The 22,796-nt window shown below is 39.1% G+C and overlaps 1 protein-coding gene across 1 annotated transcript in view; it reads right to left on the bottom strand.

Annotated features, from left to right (window-relative positions):
• Positions 1–16,750, bottom strand: part of DACH2 (dachshund family transcription factor 2) — a gene marked incomplete at both ends in the record, with an annotated part of 249,493 nt that extends 232,743 nt beyond the window's left edge. Inside the window, one exon of the mRNA XM_080352352.1 lies at positions 16,260–16,750. Within this exon, the coding sequence (XP_080208478.1) occupies positions 16,260–16,750 (491 nt within the window). The remainder of the gene's footprint in view (positions 1–16,259) is intronic.
• Between the last annotated feature and the right edge of the window lie 6,046 nt (positions 16,751–22,796).

Below are 22,796 nucleotides of genomic sequence, written 5' to 3'. Positions count from 1 at the left end.
AGAGGTCAGATTGGCTAAAAATCTGTCACATTTAAGAGACTTCACAACTTGATTAAGTGTCACTGTTGGACATTGTGTTAAGAAAGGCTGCTAGATTTTTTTAGGGACCATCACATATCTCACCATAGAGAATCAGCCATTCTAAGTCCAACACCTAACCCACCAAGAGAAGAAATTCGAAGGAATGTACTTAAATACTTTCGGAAAACAAACACCCAAAGAAAAATCATGAGACGGCTCCACTACAGTAGCTATCAATCATGAAGACTTACAGGAATTCTTTCTAGTTCAACTTCTTGCAAAACAAAAAACTTAATTCATAAAATGATTTGAGAATCTACCATCTGTCATGACATATGATTACTCAGTGAAAACTGCCCAGTACAGAGATAAGAAACACAACTGAATGAGCAATTTGATAAAGACCTGAGCATGTGCATAGAAAAGAGAGATCTGAATCCTTACTGCAGACCACTTCCTTCCAATTTGCCTATACGTAATATTTAGTAAACACAGACTACAGCAGTATAAATATTTTGTGTAAGAATTCTTCAACAAGCTCTTCTCATCTTTCCTTTTGTGAAGAATTTGGGGGTGATAATGATGAAAATACATATAAAGATAGATGTGAACTGATTTAATTCAATGATATTGCTTGAAGGTACAAAAAAAAATATGCAACCTCCCCATCCCTAAAGTGTTTATGAAAACATTCCATCAGCAACTTACATCTGTGTCAGACAAATTAAAGCACTGTCAGAACTTGCATTCTTTATGTTGCACCACCAAAATCAAAGAAAAGTCAGATTATCTACCACAGTCAGCATTTTAACTACTTTCAGATTTGTGTGAGGTTATTTCTTTTTAAATCTCTATGACACATACCTAATCACTAATAAAGAGATTATTTTGACACCATTGATTTCAGCTTCCTGGTATTTATGTGGGATACTTACCTTTATAAAACAGTGTTTTCCACCTTCCTGGGGAAGTTTTTAAACTCATCTCAGATTATATCAGCAAACCCTTGTATGTGTACGCATGTATATGCATAAGCATACATGGCACACAGGCACAAGCCATACATACACGCAGGGAAGCTGAGGACCCTTAATGAAAAAGGAAGATGTTGCAAGCAACATGTCCCTCAAATTTCAAAACTGATTGTGTCATAAACAGTAAACTTTTCCCACTGTTTCACATATTTACTTCTAAAGGGCAACAGCAGATTGAGCGAAGGCATTTACCAAATCTGTAGAAAACACAGCAGGATTTATCTTGTCTGACAGATGACAAGCATTTTTATAAAAAAAACCAACCTACAAATACATGTATTTTGTTTTTTTAAACCATATTACTAGTGAAGCCAAATAGAGACATTTGCATGACCTTTTTTATGAGAACTGGAAGAGAAAGCACCCAGTGACTCAATTCTTGAACCTTAATAACTGAATTTAAAGTTAATATGGAAAATTATGGGCAAAGATCAGACATAAGAAGTATCCTCTTACCAAAAAAAAAAAAAAAAAAATCACTAAAGCAAGACTAGAAATAGCACAACAAGCCTTTACTACTGCTTTTTGAACAAATACACAGATTTATCTTGTACCACTAGAGTACCTTCCGCAGTTTCATTGTCAGGTCCCATTTTCTGCTTCCTCCATTCTCCCCTTCTCCTGATTCAAAACCACCCCTTTAACACATCATTCCTAATTAGATGATTAGTGCTTGGAAGGGCAGGAGATAAGTCATTTGCATAATTTAATCATAAAAAGAAGTTAAAGATACAGATTTTGCTGTTCGTTTGTACAATTATCTTCACCAGCCTGGGGGGCTGAGATATTAATGTGATTAAACAGTATTTCTGCAAACAGGCAACTGTGTGTCCTCTATTAAAGCAGAGCTGGAGGCAAATGAAAAATTAATTTTAGAAGACAATCAATTTTATTCTACATGACTGTAATAAATAACAGCCCATCTGCAGACAAGTCATTAGGCCCTGGGAGGCTACATGTGTCACAAAGTCTAAATGACATACAAGGCCAAATCTTCCACCAAAACCAGAATGAGTAATAAATAGTCCACCAACTGCCATTTCCCTTCAGCAAGTGCATAGGATTTCCCCCCAAAAAATCAGGTGCATGTGTAAAGCACTACTCACTGACCACGATTTAAGCTTGTCCAGCATTCAGAAATAGAGGTGCTCAGTGGTTTACACTTCTTTGTGTTTTCAGCCTCAGCTTGAGAACAGTCAAAGTTTTACTGCCTACATTAGCAAATACCAGTAATGAACAATACCTTTTATTTTGCAAGACCACTACTGCTTTGAAACACAGAATCGATAGGCCTGGAATGGAACTAAAGTTTCTTAGATACTAGTTTTCCAATAATCTGCTGAAATAATTTTCAATTGAAAAGTTATAAAAGAGCAAACTGATTTTAACATATCCAAGAACTTGAATCAATAGTTACAAAAAAATCAAGACTTGTCTGAGTTCTACCTGCAAGAATAAAACAAGAGTTGACTAAATAGCCAAGATGCTATCTACGGTAACTTCATGAAGTGCACAAGCTTATTAAGTACATGGTAATTATCAGTTTCCTACTTTTTAAACAGTTAAGGTGCATAATATATTTTCTCCACCACTCTTTACATGCAGTCACCTCCACTTAGACTACTCAATCCTCCCTTGATTAAAAATAATCAAGATTCAGCATATTCATGTTTCATGTATTCGCGACTAAGTAAGGATTTCTGAATATCAGCAAGGTACAACATATACACAGTAATAAGGCTACCATAACAAGTTTATAGCATTAACTCTATGGAAAATATCTTCTATTTATCACCATTGGTAAGCACTTTCCACACTGGAAAGTGTGAAAATTTCGATATGAATTTGCACAAACACCCTGTAATCCACTATTTTTGGCAAGAGTTTACCAGGCAATGCAAACATACATGTACTGACTCTCACTAGTTCGAGCCCGTGTAGTGTCTTTCCTCAAAAGAATTAAAACAAATGAAAAAAAAAAAAAAAAAGACATTATCTACCCTAATGTCTTGGGATTCCACTGCATACTTCCTCTATGTTTATTTTCTATATGAGCATATGGAGATAAAGAGAGTAATTAAAATCTATCCAAATAAGAGATTAGTTAAATATGTAGGGGATACAACTGATTTCTGAGGGACTCATTCATTATTTCACTTCCAAATTGACACAAAATCTTTCCTGGTGTAGACCAAAGTGACTTAAAGATTCGCTCATGGATATGCATTTAGCTTTGATGGTTTTCTGTGCTCCTGATCCAAACCCACTGAAATCAATTGAAAGACTCTGTTTCTGCAATGGTTCCATTGCAGAGTTTCATCTGCAATGAGGTCAAGAGGACAAAGCAATCTCCTCCTTCACATGAGATCCAAAGCCTCCATGTTCATTCAGTCTCCTCCGCAGTGTTGCATAGAAAGCTTACAGTCAAGCATTAACGCATTCTTTGATTCATTAACACTTAAAATACCTTCAGTCCTAAACCCCCTGTACTTTTTCTTTCTGTCCCATGACTCATTTTCTGACCAACACTATCTACGTTTTAAGATCCTCAACCGCATCGCTCCAAGTGACACAACAAATTGAACAGAAAGACACTCTGCTCTGAAAAAGGGCGGCTGAACCTAGGATTTCAGAACAGGGCATTAAAATCAACAGCAGGAAAAGGAAGTTTCCAATTTTGCCCACAGTCATATAACAGAACTACGCAATCATCCTAAGCACTTAAAAATGTTCTTTGACTACTTACTGTCTGTATATTTGTTTACTATCACTCAAATTCTCATCAGGCTAGGCATCAAGGGGGATTATTTTGGAGACAATGTGACATCATCAGATAAACTACATCATATGCATAAGATGCTAAAAAAGAACTTCTGATCAGAAGGCAGAAAAATGAACAGCAGCATCAAAAAGCTCTCCAAACACACAAACAAAAAAGTTCCACCAAAATACATGTTTAGAGGTTAACAACAACAACAAAAAAAGGTTTACAAGGCCAGAGGATCTATTAAACCCCTATAACAAAATAGGGTCAAGAATATCTTAAGGAACTTTTTAAATTCAAAAGATTTTTTTAAAACTTGAAAGACAACTCAATGGCCATTCAACAAACGAAACCTGCAATTGCTGTCTAGAATAGAATGCTATTCATGTATTTAGTTATTGTCAACGACAGACAGTTCCATCAAAAGGAGAGAGAAAAGATGATGCTGTGTAGTCACAAGTACCTGAAGGTGTCAAAGAGAAATTCCGGGGCAGCAGAGGGCAGGGGGTAAAAGATAATCACAAAACAGGCCCAGCAAGAAGTTCTGCAATAAATTCACCATCCTGTGCATGCAGTGCAGAGATCATCAACTCTCTTGCAGGGACTCTGACACACTCTGGTCACCTCAGCCCATCGCACACAACACACAGCGAATCCAGCCTTGCTTGGCCTCCCCTCCCTGCCCATGCGGGTGCTGAAGGACGAGACTGTGCAAGCAGAATATCTGCAGTTCTTCTAGTGGCCAGGGATCCCAAACACACTGCATCTGACAGCTCAGCCTCCCCGTTCCTCCTTTCTTCTCCCTGTAAATCAACACCCAGCTCCTACTAAGGGTTTACACTTCGAGAGACACAACTTCACTGTGAGCCAGCAGCAGATAGGCATAAGATGTGGTGTGTTATGTTCTTTCATATTTTTTTCCCCCCCAGAAAGCAGATGGATGCAGCACCTATGACTACCTGACACTGCAGAACAATAGCCACATCTCCTCCTGAGATCGCCCCCCCATCTCAGTGAGCCAGGAGGCACTGGGAGGATGGCTACCTTCACACACCTTCTGTGACAGACAGGTAGAGGACAACCAGCAACCAAGGTTCTTCCTACCTTTATTTGGCTGACAAACATTAGAAAAGTAGCTACACGGAAACACAAACTTTCTGTAGGTTAGGAGAAGCCAATGCAACCAGATTTTTCTAACTACACTTATGTATGCAATGTAAAACCAAAAATCATTCAGACCCTAATACAAGCCATCATTTAAAACAAAGTCAGTGCTGGTCGACTAAATCCCTGACTTGGGTTAGGTAGAGATGCCCAACCCTGCCAGACATGTAACTTCCTGTTAATAGCCAAGTTTGGAAAAAACAACAAAAATACAGAGTTTGTACTATCATAAACATCACATGAACCGGTTAAAATAAAAGTTATTATAGAGAGTTTCTATCTGGATCAGAATACAGCAGCTTGAGAACCAGTGTAAGCCTTTTCTTTATTCAGAGAACATGAGTACTTAAAATGTATTTAGCAATCTACTGGTGCACTCTGAACTACTCTTCAGCAGTCACTGCATTACTTAATGAATATGTCTATAATAAATATATCACAACTATTTTTTTTTTGTTTCCACACTAACATGAATACAGATTCTCACAGTATAATAAAGGGTTAAATTTTTCAGTCAGTAAGATTAAAAGCTAAAATCATAAACCTTTAAGGATGAATAAAGTAAGATGATGGGACAAACAGTTTATTAGATGACTGCTTGTTGGGGGAATTTTGAAGAAAGCATATTAAAAAGACAAGATAAGGGGATGATCCAAAATCCCCCTAGCTTCACATGCAAGAGAAAAGTATTTCATTAAATTGCAAGACAGAAACTTTATTGAGTTCCAACAGGAAGAAACAGATTTGTGTGAACCAAAAAAAAAAATCAGTCGTGCAACAAGTAAGGCAAATTATAAAAATGGAGCAGAAGGAAGTGAGTGACTATGGTTCTGATCGGAGACAAGAAATCTCAGTTCTACAGCAGTATTGCAGGATCACCTCACTTCCTCAAGCACTTCTCAGGGAGCGTGAGGTTTGCAGCATGTTTCAGTAATCATTCTGGCCAAACCTCTTCCAAGGGCTCCTTCTGGAGGATGCGCCCAGGCTGGGAAAGCTGCGATCAGTGCACTACCGCTTCCCACCGGCACAGCCCAGAGCCACACACAAGGAACACAGCAGGAAGCACAAGGTATTATATATAATACATACAGCACATCCAGCAACTCTCCCCACAAGAGCACGAGCTGCACTGACAGGTCATCTCCCTACGTGTCCTAGCACTCTACACAATATTCGGAACAACCCTGCAGCAGGTACAAGTGAGTTCTGAATGATGAGATGCTCAGCTCAAGGTATTTTGAGAAGTCACCTATCAATGCATGAACTGCCATATAAATACAACAAATAAGACCTTATAAGCCTAACCAAAAAAGTTTACACAACAGAGAAAACACAATTCTGAGTTCAGTACCTCAGGTCCAGTTCCGGCATTCACATTCTGCTGTTTGCTGACTGGCAGCATTTTACTGCCTTGCTCTGTTTGGCTTTTTGTTGCTGTTTTGGTTTTAGTTGGGATCTTTTGGGTTTTTTTGTTTGGTTTGTCAGTGTTTGTTTGGTTGGGTTTGCTTTGGTATTTGTTTGTTCGTTGTTTGTTTTTCTACGTGTATTTTAAGTCCCATTGGAAAGACCTGACATTTTTTCCTACTTCTATTTTTCAGTATTATCTCAGCATCTTTTTAGAAAATTGCCCTCTGTCAGCACATAACATTTAAAAGCACAAAGGACAAGAAGAGGTGGCTCCAGGGACCTGCAGCAGTGAACTGAGGTGCCTTCATCAACTTTGCAAAAAACAACAGGGATATCATTTCACAGACTCTGGGCATTTTCTGATTAACTGTTACAAAAACAGTCCATTTGCTATCACATAAAATTTGTACTAGGCAAAAGCAACTGTTACATGTGTAAGAAAAAGCATAATGCATAATATCTTGAATATACTGATTAGAAGTTCTAAAGAAAAAATATTTTGAGTTTCATTTAAACTAGCTTGGATCTTCTTAATTAGCAATTCTTAAATTACTGTAACATGCAAGTAACTAAATCCCCCTACTGGCACAATGTCTGTGCTAAGGGCTTTCTCATAGCCTTCTTTTTTTTTTAAATTACAAATATAGAAATATTACTAGATTTGGAACTCCAGTGCAAAATACTTTTGATTAACTTTGAAAATAAAGTGTTCTGTTTTAATTCCCGTGTCCATACAGGTTTGGAAACAGGAAAGAAAAATTACTTGATGTTCTGTCGACTGAAGGCACCCCAAGCTAAAACTGGTCTTGCCACAGACTGGACAGAAATAAAACTACATTCTGAGAATGTTACTTATTACATGGCTATGAGAAGTCTCAAAAAAATTAGAGACTTGTAGTAAATACATCAAGATAGTTCATATAGCCATATAAGTTAATTTAGGAAATTGAGTTTGTGTCTATAGCAAATGCAATTTAAACCAGATTTCTCAAATATTCCAAAGCCTTTCTCTTTGTAAATATGTTGACAAAATTTTCCAAAAATCAAAGTTGGTTTCCATGGTTTGGAAGAGAGGCTTTGGAATAATCAAGAAATTCAGATTAAATTGCATTATGTGTGTGAATATATACCAATCAATATGTGTGTGTAGATTATATATTAATTACATAAATCTCATATTAAATCTAACTTCCAGTTTTATTTAAAGGGTAGCTGAAATGTGTTGTCTGCTATAATACAGCAACTGTGATCACAGGAGTGTATGGCTGGGAACGGCAGTAAGGAAAACTAATAACAGTGAGTGCAAAACGATGTGGAAAAATAGTATCAAGATTCTTTCAACCAAAAATCAGAGCTACTGCTGTTCAAAATGCTATTGGGACTTCAAGGGGTTCACTCTACCAGAGGAAAACAAACAAACAAACAAAAAAAAAACAGTGTAGAGGTGGCATTCAAGAGAGTAAAGACAACCTTGTGGTATGAAGAAAGTTTCTGCTTCGTAGCACAGGAAACCCTTAAGTCTTACAAGCTGGTGAGATGTATCAGGTTGAGTCCTGAATAAGACAACTGAAAGGAAAGCGCACTGATGATGCAAAACATTGTATATTTCAGTACATTCCAGTCATAAACAAACTAGACTGTACATGCTTTTAGACCATATACAGTAGATAACATCTTGATTCTAAAAATATACTTTTCACTCAAAGCCCATAAAGTAATTATTCCTTTTTTTTCTCCTATTTAACTATAAGGTATTCAAGCAAAATAATCTATTTCATAGAAGCAGCTCAATCACACACACAAAAAAAAAATCCAAAATCATTACAGGAGATAATCCCAAAGTTCTATGTCTACCCTACACTCTATATGTCATACACAACTACAGCTACTGTTGAGGGCAAGTGAACTGGTGAGCTGAAGTGGGAAAATATTTCAAAATATTTCAGATTTTCACCTGATTTACTGATATGATATATGCTAGAAGCTACCTAGCTCAAGAAGGACACAAAACTAGCAAGAATTGCTGGGAAAAATTTGAAGGAACATATATGAAGGGTCTTTTCAATGCTTGTATTCCTGTTGTATATCATAAAATACATTTCAATACTTTGCTATGTGCCAAATCCTTAACTAATGCTGTCGCTAGAAACCTTCAATTAATGACAATATTAATGGAGCTTTATGTAGCATAGATAATAAAACACATGCATAAAATAGCTATATACCTCAAGTTTTACATATTACTAGTAAAAAGTCCATTAATGAAGAATAATCCAATAAAAACACTGTTTGTGATAGCATTACCATACTTTTTAGTATAAGTAAAAATAGTGTCTCTCCTAAATAACTACTAAATGCTTCAGGTTCTAACATACTGCTGCAAGCTATAATGGTTATAACTGTTAATCCAATACACCTTTTATACAAACCCATAAACACACAAGTGGAAAAATAGCACAGATGTTCATCTCTAATGCAATTTCCATTCAATTTCCTAAGTGCAGTCCCTGTGTGCAAACTAGCTTAACGTTATGTTTAGCTTGCAAATTCTTTTAATAAATAATGAATGCAATAAAACTGGTAGATCAATGGCAAGCTGAGAAATCATAAAAAAGCCTTTTGTGCTCATGCTGTTGCCGATTTCAAACTTTAATCCAGCGACAGATCGATACTACTTTTTCTTTTTAACCCATCACATAAATAGCAGATAGACTAGATGTAGGTTAAATGCTGTTACCAGATATCAATTTCCAGAAACTTGATAAGATCACACACAATTGCAATCGAACATTTTATACCTTAACATACACACAACAATACACACTGCTAAACATTACACTTTAAGCCACTGTACAATAATAAAGCAAGCACTATTTATTTGGTTTGGTTCCGATTTTTTGTGAAGTGGTATTTGAGTCAAGAAAGGCTCTGATACAATATATTTTAATGAGCAAAATGGGCTTAGCAGGTCAAGATGTACTGACAAGGAAATATGATCTCCCCACACTTGCTGGTGACAATAAACTTTATACCCATACACAAAACAACAATGTAGATGTGCCAGCAAAAAGAAAGGAAAACAAACAAATTTATGTTTTACAGGATTTGGATATTGGAACCTTCTGGGCAGGTATCAAAGTACATTTGTTAATGGGTATCAGTGTTTCTTACAGGTCGTAGAACAGGAGGAGAGGGGAAACCCTATTACCAAGTCACTTTGGATAACCATGTTTTACCAAGAGGGAACAAAGATCAAAAGCATGTAGCCCCAGGGGACAGTTCTAATATCACGCAGGATAAATCTAAATCACTAAGAATCATTACTGACTAATGTACTTGTGCTTGGTAATGCACATTTAATCGTAACATATAAAAATCTTGCCTTAGCTTACACCAAAGGAACATGTCACCAATGGCAATAACTCTAAAGTATCCTCATTATGTTTCTTTTTGCCTTTAGTATAGTTTACGTAAATAATCATTAAAATGCTGCGTTTCCATACACTTAAAGGGTTTTATTACACTGATATTGACATGAAAAACTTGTAAAAGAAACTAGATGGGAACTTCCTAGGTATATTAAAGTAAGGAGTTGGATCATTTTGTTCGTAACTTCAGCAAATCCAAAATGACTGCTTCTGGAACAGGCACAGAAAAGATTAAAGATCCTACATTCATCGAGAACAAGATCAGACCCAAATATGTAATGTCTGTTTGAAAATACCATAAATGTGTAAGTCTTTCAAATGAAGGTTTTAAACAAATATGTCCCATCTCTAGCAGGAAGGGCTCAGATGTTAGAAATATTTATAAGTTATTTGCCCTTGTTCTGGCAAACTTCCACTGGCGGGAAAAGGAGGTTCACTTCAGCAAAGGCAAAACAGGCACTTTATTGCCCAGATTTCAACACCTTTTTAATATTGATACTGACAAACAGCTCTTACAGGATGTGAATTCCAGCCTGTAAGCAATAGCATAAACAAGATGCAATTCTTCAAAACATCTCAGAAAGCTCATTTTAAACATTCTCTGCAAAATTCCAAGGTAGGTAGATACTAGTTTCTTGGTCTAAGGCCACTGCCATACAACAAAACATGATTTTCTAATTCAGTGATTTTTGCTGTGCTCCTCAGTTCTATCCAAGCTGTTTTTCACCTCCCTTTAAAACAAACGCAGAGACACAAACAGAGCCTGTGTGTCCAACCGTAGCCCCACTGTGAGAATAATTTCCCATCTACAGAGCTGGTCACTTCTGGAGGCTTTCTAAGTATAATGCTATTGCCACACATTGATGTATTGGTGAAAGAAAGGCAAATAACAATGCTAAAGCTTAAACTCATTTGAATAAACTGTGAATTTCTATTACATATATTGTTTCCTTTATTAAATTGGAACTACTGGAGCAAGAATACCAAGAATGCCAAAAGAAATCTAGATCTGTTACAGCCAGTTTCTCCAATTTATTGCCTTAATGACAAGAAGTCAAAGTTCTGTTTGAGGGAGAGATTAGGAAAAGGAACATTCGCAATAATTTTTAACATTAAAATAGAGTGTCATAGAGAAAGAGATCAAGTTTAACAAAATGATTAAAGCAAATCACAAAATACTATTTTATCTTCTAAAGAAAAACAAGGAAGACCACAAGTGATTTAATAAACACTGCGGAATAAAAGCCAATAAAAACTGCGCATAGCCTGCTTGGGAAATAGATCTTCATTATTCATGGCAGAGCACTCTACACTTCGTACAATCTTTTAAAACCATTCCACAAAGACACATTCCAGCCTCTCTTATGATTTGCGTTCCACAGGTTCTGCTCCAAGATAATGGATACCAGATTATTCAGATCAGAAATTAACGGTGATCAACAACTTCTCTAACATACCTGGCTCTAAGTGGTAAGTAACTACAGAAACATCAAAAACATGTTTTTCTATTTTCAATCTAACAGATGTTGAATCCAGACACACCTAACTTTAAAATAACGTAATAAAAACTAAAATGGAGAAAAAGCCTCACTTCAGTCTGTAATCAATTTGGACACAATGATACTCTATTTATAGCAGCACTTTTAACATGTTCGAGTCATATTATTTATTCGGATCATTCCTATTACAATGAAATATTAATGTTCAGAAAGTGGTTACTCTATTAAGGAGCTATGCTATGTTTAGATTTTAATATTGATCTCCACTATTTTGGAATAATTAATCATTCTGTATGAAACTGTATTTGTCTGACTTTGTGTTATAATAGGATCAGAAGTTTAGCATCTTCCCCACAAGAAAAATGCCATGATTGAATTTATATTTTGACCTATTCCTAAAGGCAATTTAGTTATTTCAACAGAAGGGGGAAAAGGGGATACCGCCACTTTAAAAGCTTCAATCTCTTTGACATTGCTGGCAGTGTATGGGAACATTAATGCATCTGTCATGATAACAAGCTAAGAATAACATCTAGACATCAAACCGAGCAGAGAATCCATCTGAAGTGATTCATTCAGATCTGTCTCATTGATTTATTAAACACAGGGCAACATCTGCAGCCTCACAGAGCCGCTTGGCAAAATTAATGCAAGATCAATTCAAATGGAAAAAAGTGCAAAAGAGATAAATCAAAACACAATTTGCATGCAGTTCCACAATCAGGCTTATTGGGTGCAAATGCTCAATTTCCCTCCCAAAGCAAATGAGTTTAAATGTTGTTTTATCTTTGTAGAATTGTGTGATTTGAAGTGACAGTGAAGAGTTCTGCAGGTTGAAATGGTGAAAAGAAAAAAAGGAGAAGAAATGCTTGCAAAGACCTTTTGAATATGCAACAAGAATATCATTAATACCTAATTGTTTAGCTTTTTTGTCTTTGCTACAAAAACACAGTTATTTTTCAGTTGTAGAAGTCTCAGTAGAAAATTACATATGTATTATGCATATACACATGCAGGAAACATACAAATACTCCATTTTGGAGGAAAAGCATGTTACACTTCAAATGGGGAGCTCTATTGCCATGAAAAAAAGGGAATTTTAATCAAGGCTTCTCCAGATTAGATATGCTTCTGATGAAAATATTCAAGTGTTTCAGTACTTTTGAACAAGCACAGACTTTCAAGATGTCCAAAAAAGAAAGAGGGATTTTTCCAAAAGTATAATTAATCTGCTCAGAAAGTGGAAAAATTCCTTTCTGCATCTCTAGCAGAATCCACTCTGCTAGTGACCTCTCTCGAGAATGTTTTGAGTCTCCTCTTCCAAGGAAGAAAAGGAAATTAAGAAACTGTTCATTGTTTTCATTTTAACATGCTATGACCTCCAAAATTCACAAGTTTGGCCCGCTGAATGCATACTAAATATTTACAGTCAAAGAAGTTTATATAATTAGATGTCCACATTAAAATCAATATACAAGGAAGCTCTGTGCAGTGCTACATGACTGGATTGCTTTAATTATAATCTTGACATCACTCTTCTAATAAAAGACAGAGTATTGCTGACTATGGGGTAGCTTTTAATAGACAACATGACTAGACCCTCATTATCTCATAAAATAAAATGTCTGCATTTACTGCTTAAATTCATTTATGAAGCCTTTTATTGTTTGTGAATAGCCAAAGTAATACAAAATATTAGCTTAACTGGATACTTTAAAACACAAAAAAGCCATGTAATGAAACGCTGTTTTGTGGGAAGTATTCTTACTCTTCACTGAACAATCCAGACCAACACCATGCTTTTCCAGCAGCCAACAGCATCCAAACACAGAAACCCTGTAGAATAGGTTATGATCATACTCAAATAGTTCTGATTTTAAGGACTGATATATTTATCATCATGGAAGTGCTCTCACTACAGTTTTAAATTTCATTTTAAAATAAAACCTCATTATCACTTTCTACTTTAAGTAAGCATTATACTTTACTACTAAAATTAAGCATGTGCCCATAATTTAAGTATCTTCTAACAATGACGGCTTACAACAAAGTTAGCAACATATTGTTTACATGTGAATTAAAATTATACGTGCACTGTCCAAAAAAATACAAAGGTCAAAGATGCTAGACATAGGTAACTAGTATTACATACACAGAACATAAATGTACACAAAACTTTCACTTACAAGTATATGTCTCTGCAGCTCTTATGAGCTCTGTAGACAAGGTCGACTAAAAAATGCAACAGAGTATGCAGAAGTAGAATTTTTCTTTTTTATATATATAATTGATGGTTCGCATCCCAATTAAAAAAAAAATTAAAAGTGTACACTAGCATAGGAGATGTTGACTTTCACAAGTCATCTAATATTGAAAACAATAAGAATTTCTTATTGCTTTTTCTGGCAGCTCTTGAGTTTAATGCAATATTTCTACAGTATTCAAACACACATATAAATCTCCATGAATTAAAAAAATACATATTACAAAAGCAACATAAAATATTCTGAGTTGAAAGTAATGCTTGAGCCATGCTGTGGAATAACACACAAAGCTTCTAAAAGACCACATTTTTTCACAACTTTCCTTCCCAGGTATAGAACCTATATATTACATGTAAAGCTGTGACAGTTCTACTGTGCTGTATTTGTTTGATACCATGCACTTGCAGTGCTTCCCAAGTCACTTCACAACAAACAAAAATTAGATCACTCATGTATTTAGCTATTTTTATCCAATATTATCTCCCATTAAGTATGGGCTGTTCAAGAAAAAAAAAAAGGAAATAACATACTAAGCATTCAAATAGCATGATGGAATACAATTAACATTCTTAAGTTACAATACTTGAGAAAAGTTTCCTATGTGCTGATAACACTTATAATGCATTACACCCGAAACCATGGATGCAAATTACACTGGTATCAGTAGGTTATTCAAACCAGTACCAATTTAAAGAGACATAAACAAAGGTTGAGCTGCGTTTCAATAAACGAGAAACATTTTGGGAAAGGTAAAGGGATCTGCTGTTCCTGAACAAGTTAAAATATATAGTGTTTCCATAACTGGGCAGGGAGAGCTTGCGCTTACACACGTGTTGAATGCACTTTCCGAGTTGAGAGCTCCGGCTCCATTCAAACCTGTTTCTGCCCTACGAGAACCCCCTCAGCAGTGCTCTTGCCATCGCTTCAGTCTTTGACCCGCTCTTCATTCCAGCGCCTGCTCCTTTTAGACCATCTCAGAGCATCACTCGGCTTCTCACCCTCAGCTCTACCAGCCTCCCTTCTCAGCTGTTCCTCGTATTACTGATTCCCTCATCCTACCACAGCCATAAGTCTTCATCGGAGGAAAAAAAATCATAAAATACAAGTTTTAAATATTTAACACTTCAGCATTTCTTGATCTTAAATCATTGGTTGTAAGAGAGCAGAAATCATCAGCTTGCATCTAAAGACTGTATCATCAAATCAGATCCCGGATTTCCCCAAAGAAAAACTTTGGCACGGTCACAGAAATAAAGACATATTTCTTTAACAGTCAACCTTCATGCCAGTTGAGTTTCAGAAGCATTTCAGGGAGTCATTTACATATTAAATAAGCCTCTTAGTAATCTTGTATTGATTTTACTTAAATACATTCATCTCAAACCTTATTTATAACACCATCATCTTAGTAAGGCAGTAGTTGGGATGTCACAGAGGTGCACGACATTGAAATAAACAGGCAGCAGGAGAAGGTGTTACAGAAACAGAACACAAGCAACAGCACATACTTCAAATAAACATATCCAGGAATTGAGTGCAAGCATGTCTAAAATGTCACCTTTAACATAAAATAATGTGAAACAAAACAAATACTGCTATTCAAGAATGGATGTCCGGCCTGCTCCTGCTTAGGCTCACCACAGCGAGAACAGGATCAGGCCCCAAATTAGCGTGTGCTTAACGTGGTAGGAAAAAAAACAAAAACAAAAAACCACTATCCTACACATTCAGTCCTAACCAGCTGGAAAGAGTGGCACAAAAAGCAAAGTTACTAAATACGTGCATGCTGGAAGTCAGACCTCACACTCCAAGCTCTCAGAAACCACCACTGTACAGAAAGTTTCCTGCCAGGCAGGAGCAGGAGCGACTGAACCACGGACGCTCCTGAGGAGCTATCGCACGAACTGCTGAACTCGGACGTGTCACCTCCGAGAACCCTGCCCTCCATCCTACCCCACTCCACTATGTATTCCTATGAAGCCCCGAGAGGGTTTTTGTGGTTATTAGATCATTATCATTTCTAAAGGCAGCAGCTACGAGGTCACAAGCCAGGATTACCGCCCCACGGACGAAAGACCCAGCAGGGATCTCCCATGAATACAACGCGCTCCGGGCTCAGCGATTTAAGCACGATAGGGCAGGGGCTGCGGCCGCCTCAGCCCGCTCCGCTGCCCGACGCGCGATCGCTCCGGAGCGACACCGAGCAACAGTTTGCCGGAGCCACCGGCCTCCCCGGGCGCTGCCGCCGCGCCGCAGCCTGCGCTGCGCCTCTGGGGAGCGAGGGAGCCTGAGTGGAACGGGAAGTTTCAGCGGAAAAAAAATAAGGGATAAAAGTTTGGCTTCTTTTTTCTTTTTTTTTTTTTTTTAAGAAGTGTATGCGGGAACTATCCGCTTTCCCTGCTAGGGGGAAAACTTTGCAGAGTGGGGCACGGAACGGTCCCGCTGCCCGGCGGTCCCGGCCGGCACGGGGGCCGGAGCAACCCCAGCAAGTTTCCGTGTGGGCACCGCCGCGGTGCTCGCCACCCCCACACCCCGGGCAGCCCGGGGCTCCCCTCCCGGCCCCGCACACCGCAGGGAGAGCGGAGGGGCCGGGACCCGCCGCCCCCCACCCCGGGCACGGCTCCCCGCGGGCCGCCGGCCCCCAGCGGCCGGAGGACGAGCAAAGTTTTGCGGCTCACCTCGCGTTGGTGCAGTCGTTGTACAAAGTTTCGAAGTCCTTCCTGGTGATGAGCTTGCAGCGGTTGACGCCGGGCTGGATGGCCCCCAGCCCCCGCAGGATGCGGACCTGCTCCACCGTGCACACCACGGGCGATATATCCAGCCGCTTCAGCTTGGTGTAGACCGTGTGCAGCCCTCCCACCAGGTGCTTGAGGAAGAGATCAAAGACCTGCGGCAGACAGATCAGCTCCTGCCCCTCCACGAGGAACGAGGCCACCTTCACCCCGTGCAGGTCGACCATCTTACACTCGTTGCCGCCGCCCCCGCCGCCGCCGCCGCCCGCGCCGGCCCCACCGCTGCCAGCGGAGAGAAAACTGTTGACGAGGCTGTTGGTGAGGCGCGGGGACTCCGCGGGGCTGGAGTACAGCGGGTCCGCCCGGAACAAGCCCGCCGAGCCCCCCGCGCCGCCGCTGGAAGTTGCGGCGATGACGGGCGGCGCGGAGACAGCCATGGCCGGCCCGGCTGCCGCCGCTCGCCTCAGCCCCGCGCGCGCACTCCCCTCGCGCTCTTTGCGGTACTACTAAAAACAGCGCCGCGCGCCCGCCCTCCCACACGCAGCGGCCGCCGCCAGCCGCGCGCCCAGACCCCTCCCCAGCGCCGCCGAGGCGGGGGGGGGTGAGGAAGAGTGACAGCGCCCTCCAGCCAATGCGCCCCGCCCGCCTCAAGCGCGGCCTCGGCGAGTGGCTGCCGGGCGGCGGGGCGGGGCAGCGCCGGTCGCAGCACCTGGGCCGCGGGGCCGGTGTGAGGGTGCTGTGGAGTGGGAAGCGGCGCCGGCGTCGCGGACGGGTGGGTGTGAGAGGGGACCCCGCCCGGTTCGCGCTTCTCCCGGCTCCCCAAAACTCCGTCTGGGCGCCGCGGGGTGGGAAAGTTTCCGTGGGCTGCCCCCGGAGCGTGAGGGGATCCTGCGAGCGCGACCCGGGCGCTCTGAGGGAGAGGAGGACGAGGGTGGGTCCCGCTCGCCGTCCCCCTTTCCCAGGTAGTTTCAGCGGTCGTTGCGCTCTGGTACATTCCTGATCGTTAACACCTGTGTGCTGCCACAGCTGAAAGAAATCGGGAGAGGCAGGGAGAGAGAGCAGCAGCGCAGGTGTCCGTTAGGCAAATAATAAATCCGACTTTTCACTTAGTGAGAGATCAACACGGTGTGGTGACACTTTTCTGTGGTTAGACGGCAGGGCAGCGGTGGTACCGCAGGGGATTCAGGTCTAAAGCAAACGAAGCCCCTAGAAGGAGTGTGCGCGGGCGGGACGGGGGCGCTGTGACTGGACATAGGGGCAAAGTCCGTCCTCGGGAGGTCTTAGTGTCGTGGCTTTGTGTTGCCAGATTCGAGTGCGACGTCAATTGTGTTTTAGATACAATGGCATCGGTCCTCTCCGGACGCCTGACTGTAAAGCAGCCTCCAGAAGCACAATGTGGTACCTCATTCAGTTGCGTAAAAGTAAAAGCTCTGCAGTCCTGGGAACCAGGCAGGTCTTGTCTCCTTCACCTGAGCCAGGTCAGTTGACACAAGAACCAGCAAGCTTTGTACATCTCTTCTCCCTAAACAAGTTGACCTGAAAGGTGGTCAGACAAATTTCCTATAAAGGAGTTGAGTCTAACAGATACACACCCAGCAGCTGCCAGGACACGCTGGCTACATGGGTTATTTGCTTCTTTTCCCAGTGTACTTACATTACACCTTTGTCCAGCCTCTTCCCTTTCTTGCCTTGTATCAACATTCCTCTTTCCTGTTTGTTTCTACTTTTTTTCAGCCTTTTATCTTTCCTTCTTTCCTAGTCCTTTAACTTCTTCCCTCCCACCCCCCCATTTTTTTCAGTTTCCTCCTAAAGCATTCAGTAAACAAAGCAAGCAGAAAAGTACAAACAAAACTTTTCAAATGTTTACAAAACAAGCAATACCAACAGAGCATTTCAACAATTTCCATGATAGCACTGCTTGCGTGTGCCATCTTCTCCTTCCTTTTGTTAAGCTTGCTTATTTAGACACCCTTTCTGCAAAGTTTAATATTTTTGCATTGTGAGTAATCCAGTTTTAGATGGGAGGAGATGACAGTGTGCTAACTAAATTGCTGTATTTGTTAACTCAAATGATCTAAATTACACTCTGGAGGAACCTCACTTTTTCTCCATTGATTATATATATATTCTAATAAGGCCAGTCACTTGTTTTAGGCCCCTAGCCTAGCTGCCTAAAACTAAGGCAGAATTTTCACGTAATCTGAGTTTAAACAAATACCTTTCAATGAGAATACTCGTATTTCCTAAACTTATTTATGCATGTCTCTAGAATCAGAACTTATGTTTGGAAGTACTGTGAGGCAGGGGCTCTTTACTTCAGCAAAGTATTTAGTGCAGTTGAGCCCTGAACTCATCTGAAATTTTTCATACTGGAAATGATAGAAATAACAAGTAACTGATTTCAAATAGAAACTTTTGGGGGTTAATTTACTGGACATAATTGCTATTGGGAGATTTAATAAATCAGATTTAAACATTTCTCATTGGCTTTGCCCTTTTAAAGACTTTTTTTTTTTGGTTTGAGATTAATGTGACAATCAAATGCCACTGTGAGAATTCTTTTTCCTTTTTGACTTTAATGTCTTCCATAAGCTAAACATATTTCTAAATAAGACTGAATTTTTGCAAGGCCGGAGGAAGCCTTGCGCATCAACACCGAGCAAGTTGGAGTGGCATGAAGCAATATAAAATCATAAAGGCTGTAGTAAAAACAGTACCCTTGAGAGGTGACTATCCATGGAGAGAAGAACTGCTCTAAAACTAAGAAAATGCTCAAGGTTTGAGAATTAATACCAAGCAGCTGTCCAGTTCAACTAAGCATATACAACTCAACTATATCAATGAATATTATTATATCTCTGTAATTTTATTAAAGACAAGGCAAAGTTACTAAAGCCTAACAATCATACAGTAATATCTTGTCACTTATAAAGTATCCAGATGGTTTATTTGAATGGAGTCCAGCAGTATGTAATTCAAATGTGTACAAACTAGTAAGCCTCCCTATAGCCCAAATGAGTATTTTAGAATATTTATTTAAAATTAAAGTTTAAATATTTTTGTTTATTTCAGACTGGTATGCAAAATACTCTGTTTTCTTAACACTGACAGCTATAGAAATATTGGTATGTTACATATTAGTTGTATATAAAAGTCAGCTGTGTTTGTATGGCAAAATGTCAAGCAAAGGTTGTTCTATTTGTTTTTGTTTTTATCATCATTACATATGCCCCATTGGAGTGAAATGTGAAAGAGCTCTTTTCTGACACAGGAGAAGAGAGGAAAGCCCCAGTCATTCCAGACAGGGCCAGTCAACAGCTTTCTGGGAATTACTTATTGCCAGCTGGCATAAATGTGGCTACTGGCTTACAGGAATCCTATAGAGAAAATGATGGGTGACACAACTGACTAGGAGGAGACAATGATAAAAAATGACATCTTTTTAAGTGAAACAGTAGGGAATTAATTAGGAATAATAATAATTTTGTTTCTGGAAGACTGGAAAGCTCAATAGTGATATTTGTGTTTTATCTCCGTCTACTGTAGCCAAGCATACATGACGTAGGACATTAAAATAAGAAATTTCATAGATATTGAGATGTAAAGATTCCCAGTGGATTTTTTTTCAGTATAGCCTTGATATAGGTATGTCCAATGTGAATAGATTATAGGAGAAAATGCTAATTTTTATTCACTAAAATACATCTGAGGGATATATGTGAACATAGACTTATGAGGGTCAGAGGTAATGCTGAGCCCAATATGAGGGATGAAAAAATAACTGAAACATGCATTAACAATGCACCCTAGTCATAACAAAATGAAACACCATTTTTGCTGAATTCCAGTCTGGCTGGAGTCCTAGTGACAATGATATTCTCCTAGTCCTTAACAAAAAAATTAATCAGGACTGATTTAAAGCTGTTAACTTACCCTAGTCATCTTTGAGTTTATATCGTGAGCATGCAAACCACTGATATTGCTAATTCCGAGTAAAATCTTTAAAAGGAAGAAAAACACACTATTAATTTTTTGCAAGTTTAGTGTTTAATACCTTGGTTTACTTAGGAAAGAGTAACCATGATTATATTAACAACTGTAGGCCACTGATGTGAGAAAATGAGGAGACTGAAATTAGTATGTCATTCTTATTACCGACATTTTTCTAGGCACACTAGTACTTGACACTTGTATTCAATTTATTTCTGACATTTCAGTAGAGTTTTTTTGGAACTGTGGATTAAAACTTCCCACTTAAACATCAAGGATTTTAAATAAAACTGATGAAGCTAAATGTCTAAGCATCAATAGAAAAATGATACCTTCTCTTATGTAATTAAATGTATTGTATTAATGTGTGCATAACACAGAATCAATAAATAATGAATTACCACTGATTGTAATTGAATGTTTTCATAATTTTATTGTCAGCCATGATAAATAATCAGTACATTTATACTGCATTAAATTAATTAGTGTGTCATTTCTATTACATACATCAGCAGTGAAGTAATGCAGTGACATCTGTTTCTAATGTTTTAAAGATGTGGTATTCCTTATTAAGTAAAAGGAAGAGTTATTAGAGGTATTTCCTGTGATTGGCAGTTATACTGGTACAGTCAGAGATCAAATAAAGGAACTTGCTCTCCTGGCAAATACTGCGTTTCAGCCCCTAATGGTAGTAAGTAACAATGACTGGAGTGAATTTTGCTTCTTCAGGTTTTCAGAAAATCCTGCCTACCTTTCTAGAGGAAGTAAGAGCAGATCTTCTATCCCTAATGCAGTCAGGGAAAATGCAAAATACTCCACACCCTACAAAAGAACCAAGAATCCACATCCTTTTCTTGTATCCATTCTTCTGCCCCAGTCCTCTGCATAAACAAAGGGATTCCCCTGCTAAGTGCTCATTAAAAAGTTGCAGATTAAGTCTTTTTTGGTTGTGGTGTTGTTATGTGGAAGTATCTGGACTATTGGGTCTGTAATCTTTGCTTGGAAATCATACTAATTTGGAATATGTCAGCACTTGAATACTACTCATACTGATGTACATTGTTTGCAAAGAAATAGGAAATTGAGTAGATGTTGCAAACATGAGAATTGAAAAGTGAAAGAGTGCAATAGGAGGAGTAGAATAAGTGGAAGGGAACGTATAGAAAATGTGAATCAAAGTGGGCCAGAAAGAGAGTTATTTTTGAAATTACTCTAGGGATTGTGCATTTGGTGATCATTTGGGAGCAGGATGATGTGAAGTAAAATACACTGAGCAACAACAATTATGGACCACTATAGAGGTCTGGGATTATTAATTAATACTTTTTTTCCCAAGACACTTATCGACATTCTTAACTTCTCTAGCATTACATCATCTTTAAAAAGAACAATTGGAAAGTCTTATGTTAGGGCTCTTCTTACCAGAGTTCTTCATCCATAAAACAGCTTTTCATTTTAATGTCAGTTTTTCATATTGTCAGTGTACATCATCATATTTAAGCAAAATTAAAGCACTTGAGAATTATTTTATTCTTTTCAGTGCAAGTCTTTCAAATTGCTTTCAACCAGTCTCTGACTACCCTTGCACAAATTGCAGAGTGTGCTGTCCAGAACACCCACGTGTGAACAGCACTTTGTCCACCTGGCCTGTCGTGTATGCAGGGAACTGGAGACTTGCTTTGGAACACCTGTCAGGGCAGGAGTGACAGCCAGCTGGCTCCCCGGCAGTGGGTGCACGAGTCATACCCTGAGTGCTCTGACATCGTGTGCCAGCTCTGTTGAGTCTGCATCACCAGCCTTCCTTCCCACACAACAGTCGAGTGGGACTTTGAGCCCACTCTTGCAACGGTCCTCAACAGACACAGCCTCTGAGACAAGCTCTCCAGTTCACATAATCTGCGTTGAGCTCAACAGTTCAGGCTTTATTTGAGGCATGAAGGATTTGGCCTTTTACTGCAGGAACCTGGGAAAATCGATGCACAAAACCACTCTCTCAAACAAGGTCCCATCTACTTTTCCTATCCATTAAAATTTTATTTGACTGCCGTAACTGAAGAGATGTGCCCTTCGATGCTTAGACACTCGTTTTTTGTCTAAATTATGTGTAAATACCTTTCTACTTGAAGTGAGGAGTACATTTGTTGTATAAAAATGTGAGTAGTACTTTTAAGATTGTTCAAATTAAATATATGAACACAAGATGCAGTTGTTGCTAATGATTCACTACTTTACTCTGGGGTTTGATTTTGATTGAGGCTAGAGAGCAGTAAAATTGCAAAGCCAGGACCTTCGTATAATAAGGCTGCATTACCTGAGATACAGTCGTAATTGAGGTTCAATATTGTTTGCACCTTTTCTTCCTCAGGAAGAAAAATTAATACTATTAGATGTGTATTGAAGTTAAAACACACTTTGTAGGATAATACTATGAACACAAGACTTCATACTGAAGTATATTCAGTAAGTCATTATACCTGAATGCTTGTTAATATC

Source organism: Nesoenas mayeri (genome assembly GCF_963082525.1).
Source record: "Nesoenas mayeri genome assembly, chromosome: 13".
Lineage (NCBI taxonomy): Eukaryota > Metazoa > Chordata > Aves > Columbiformes > Columbidae > Nesoenas > Nesoenas mayeri.
Note: the sequence above shows the minus strand (reverse complement) of the source record. Positions and strands in the feature narration are given on the sequence as shown.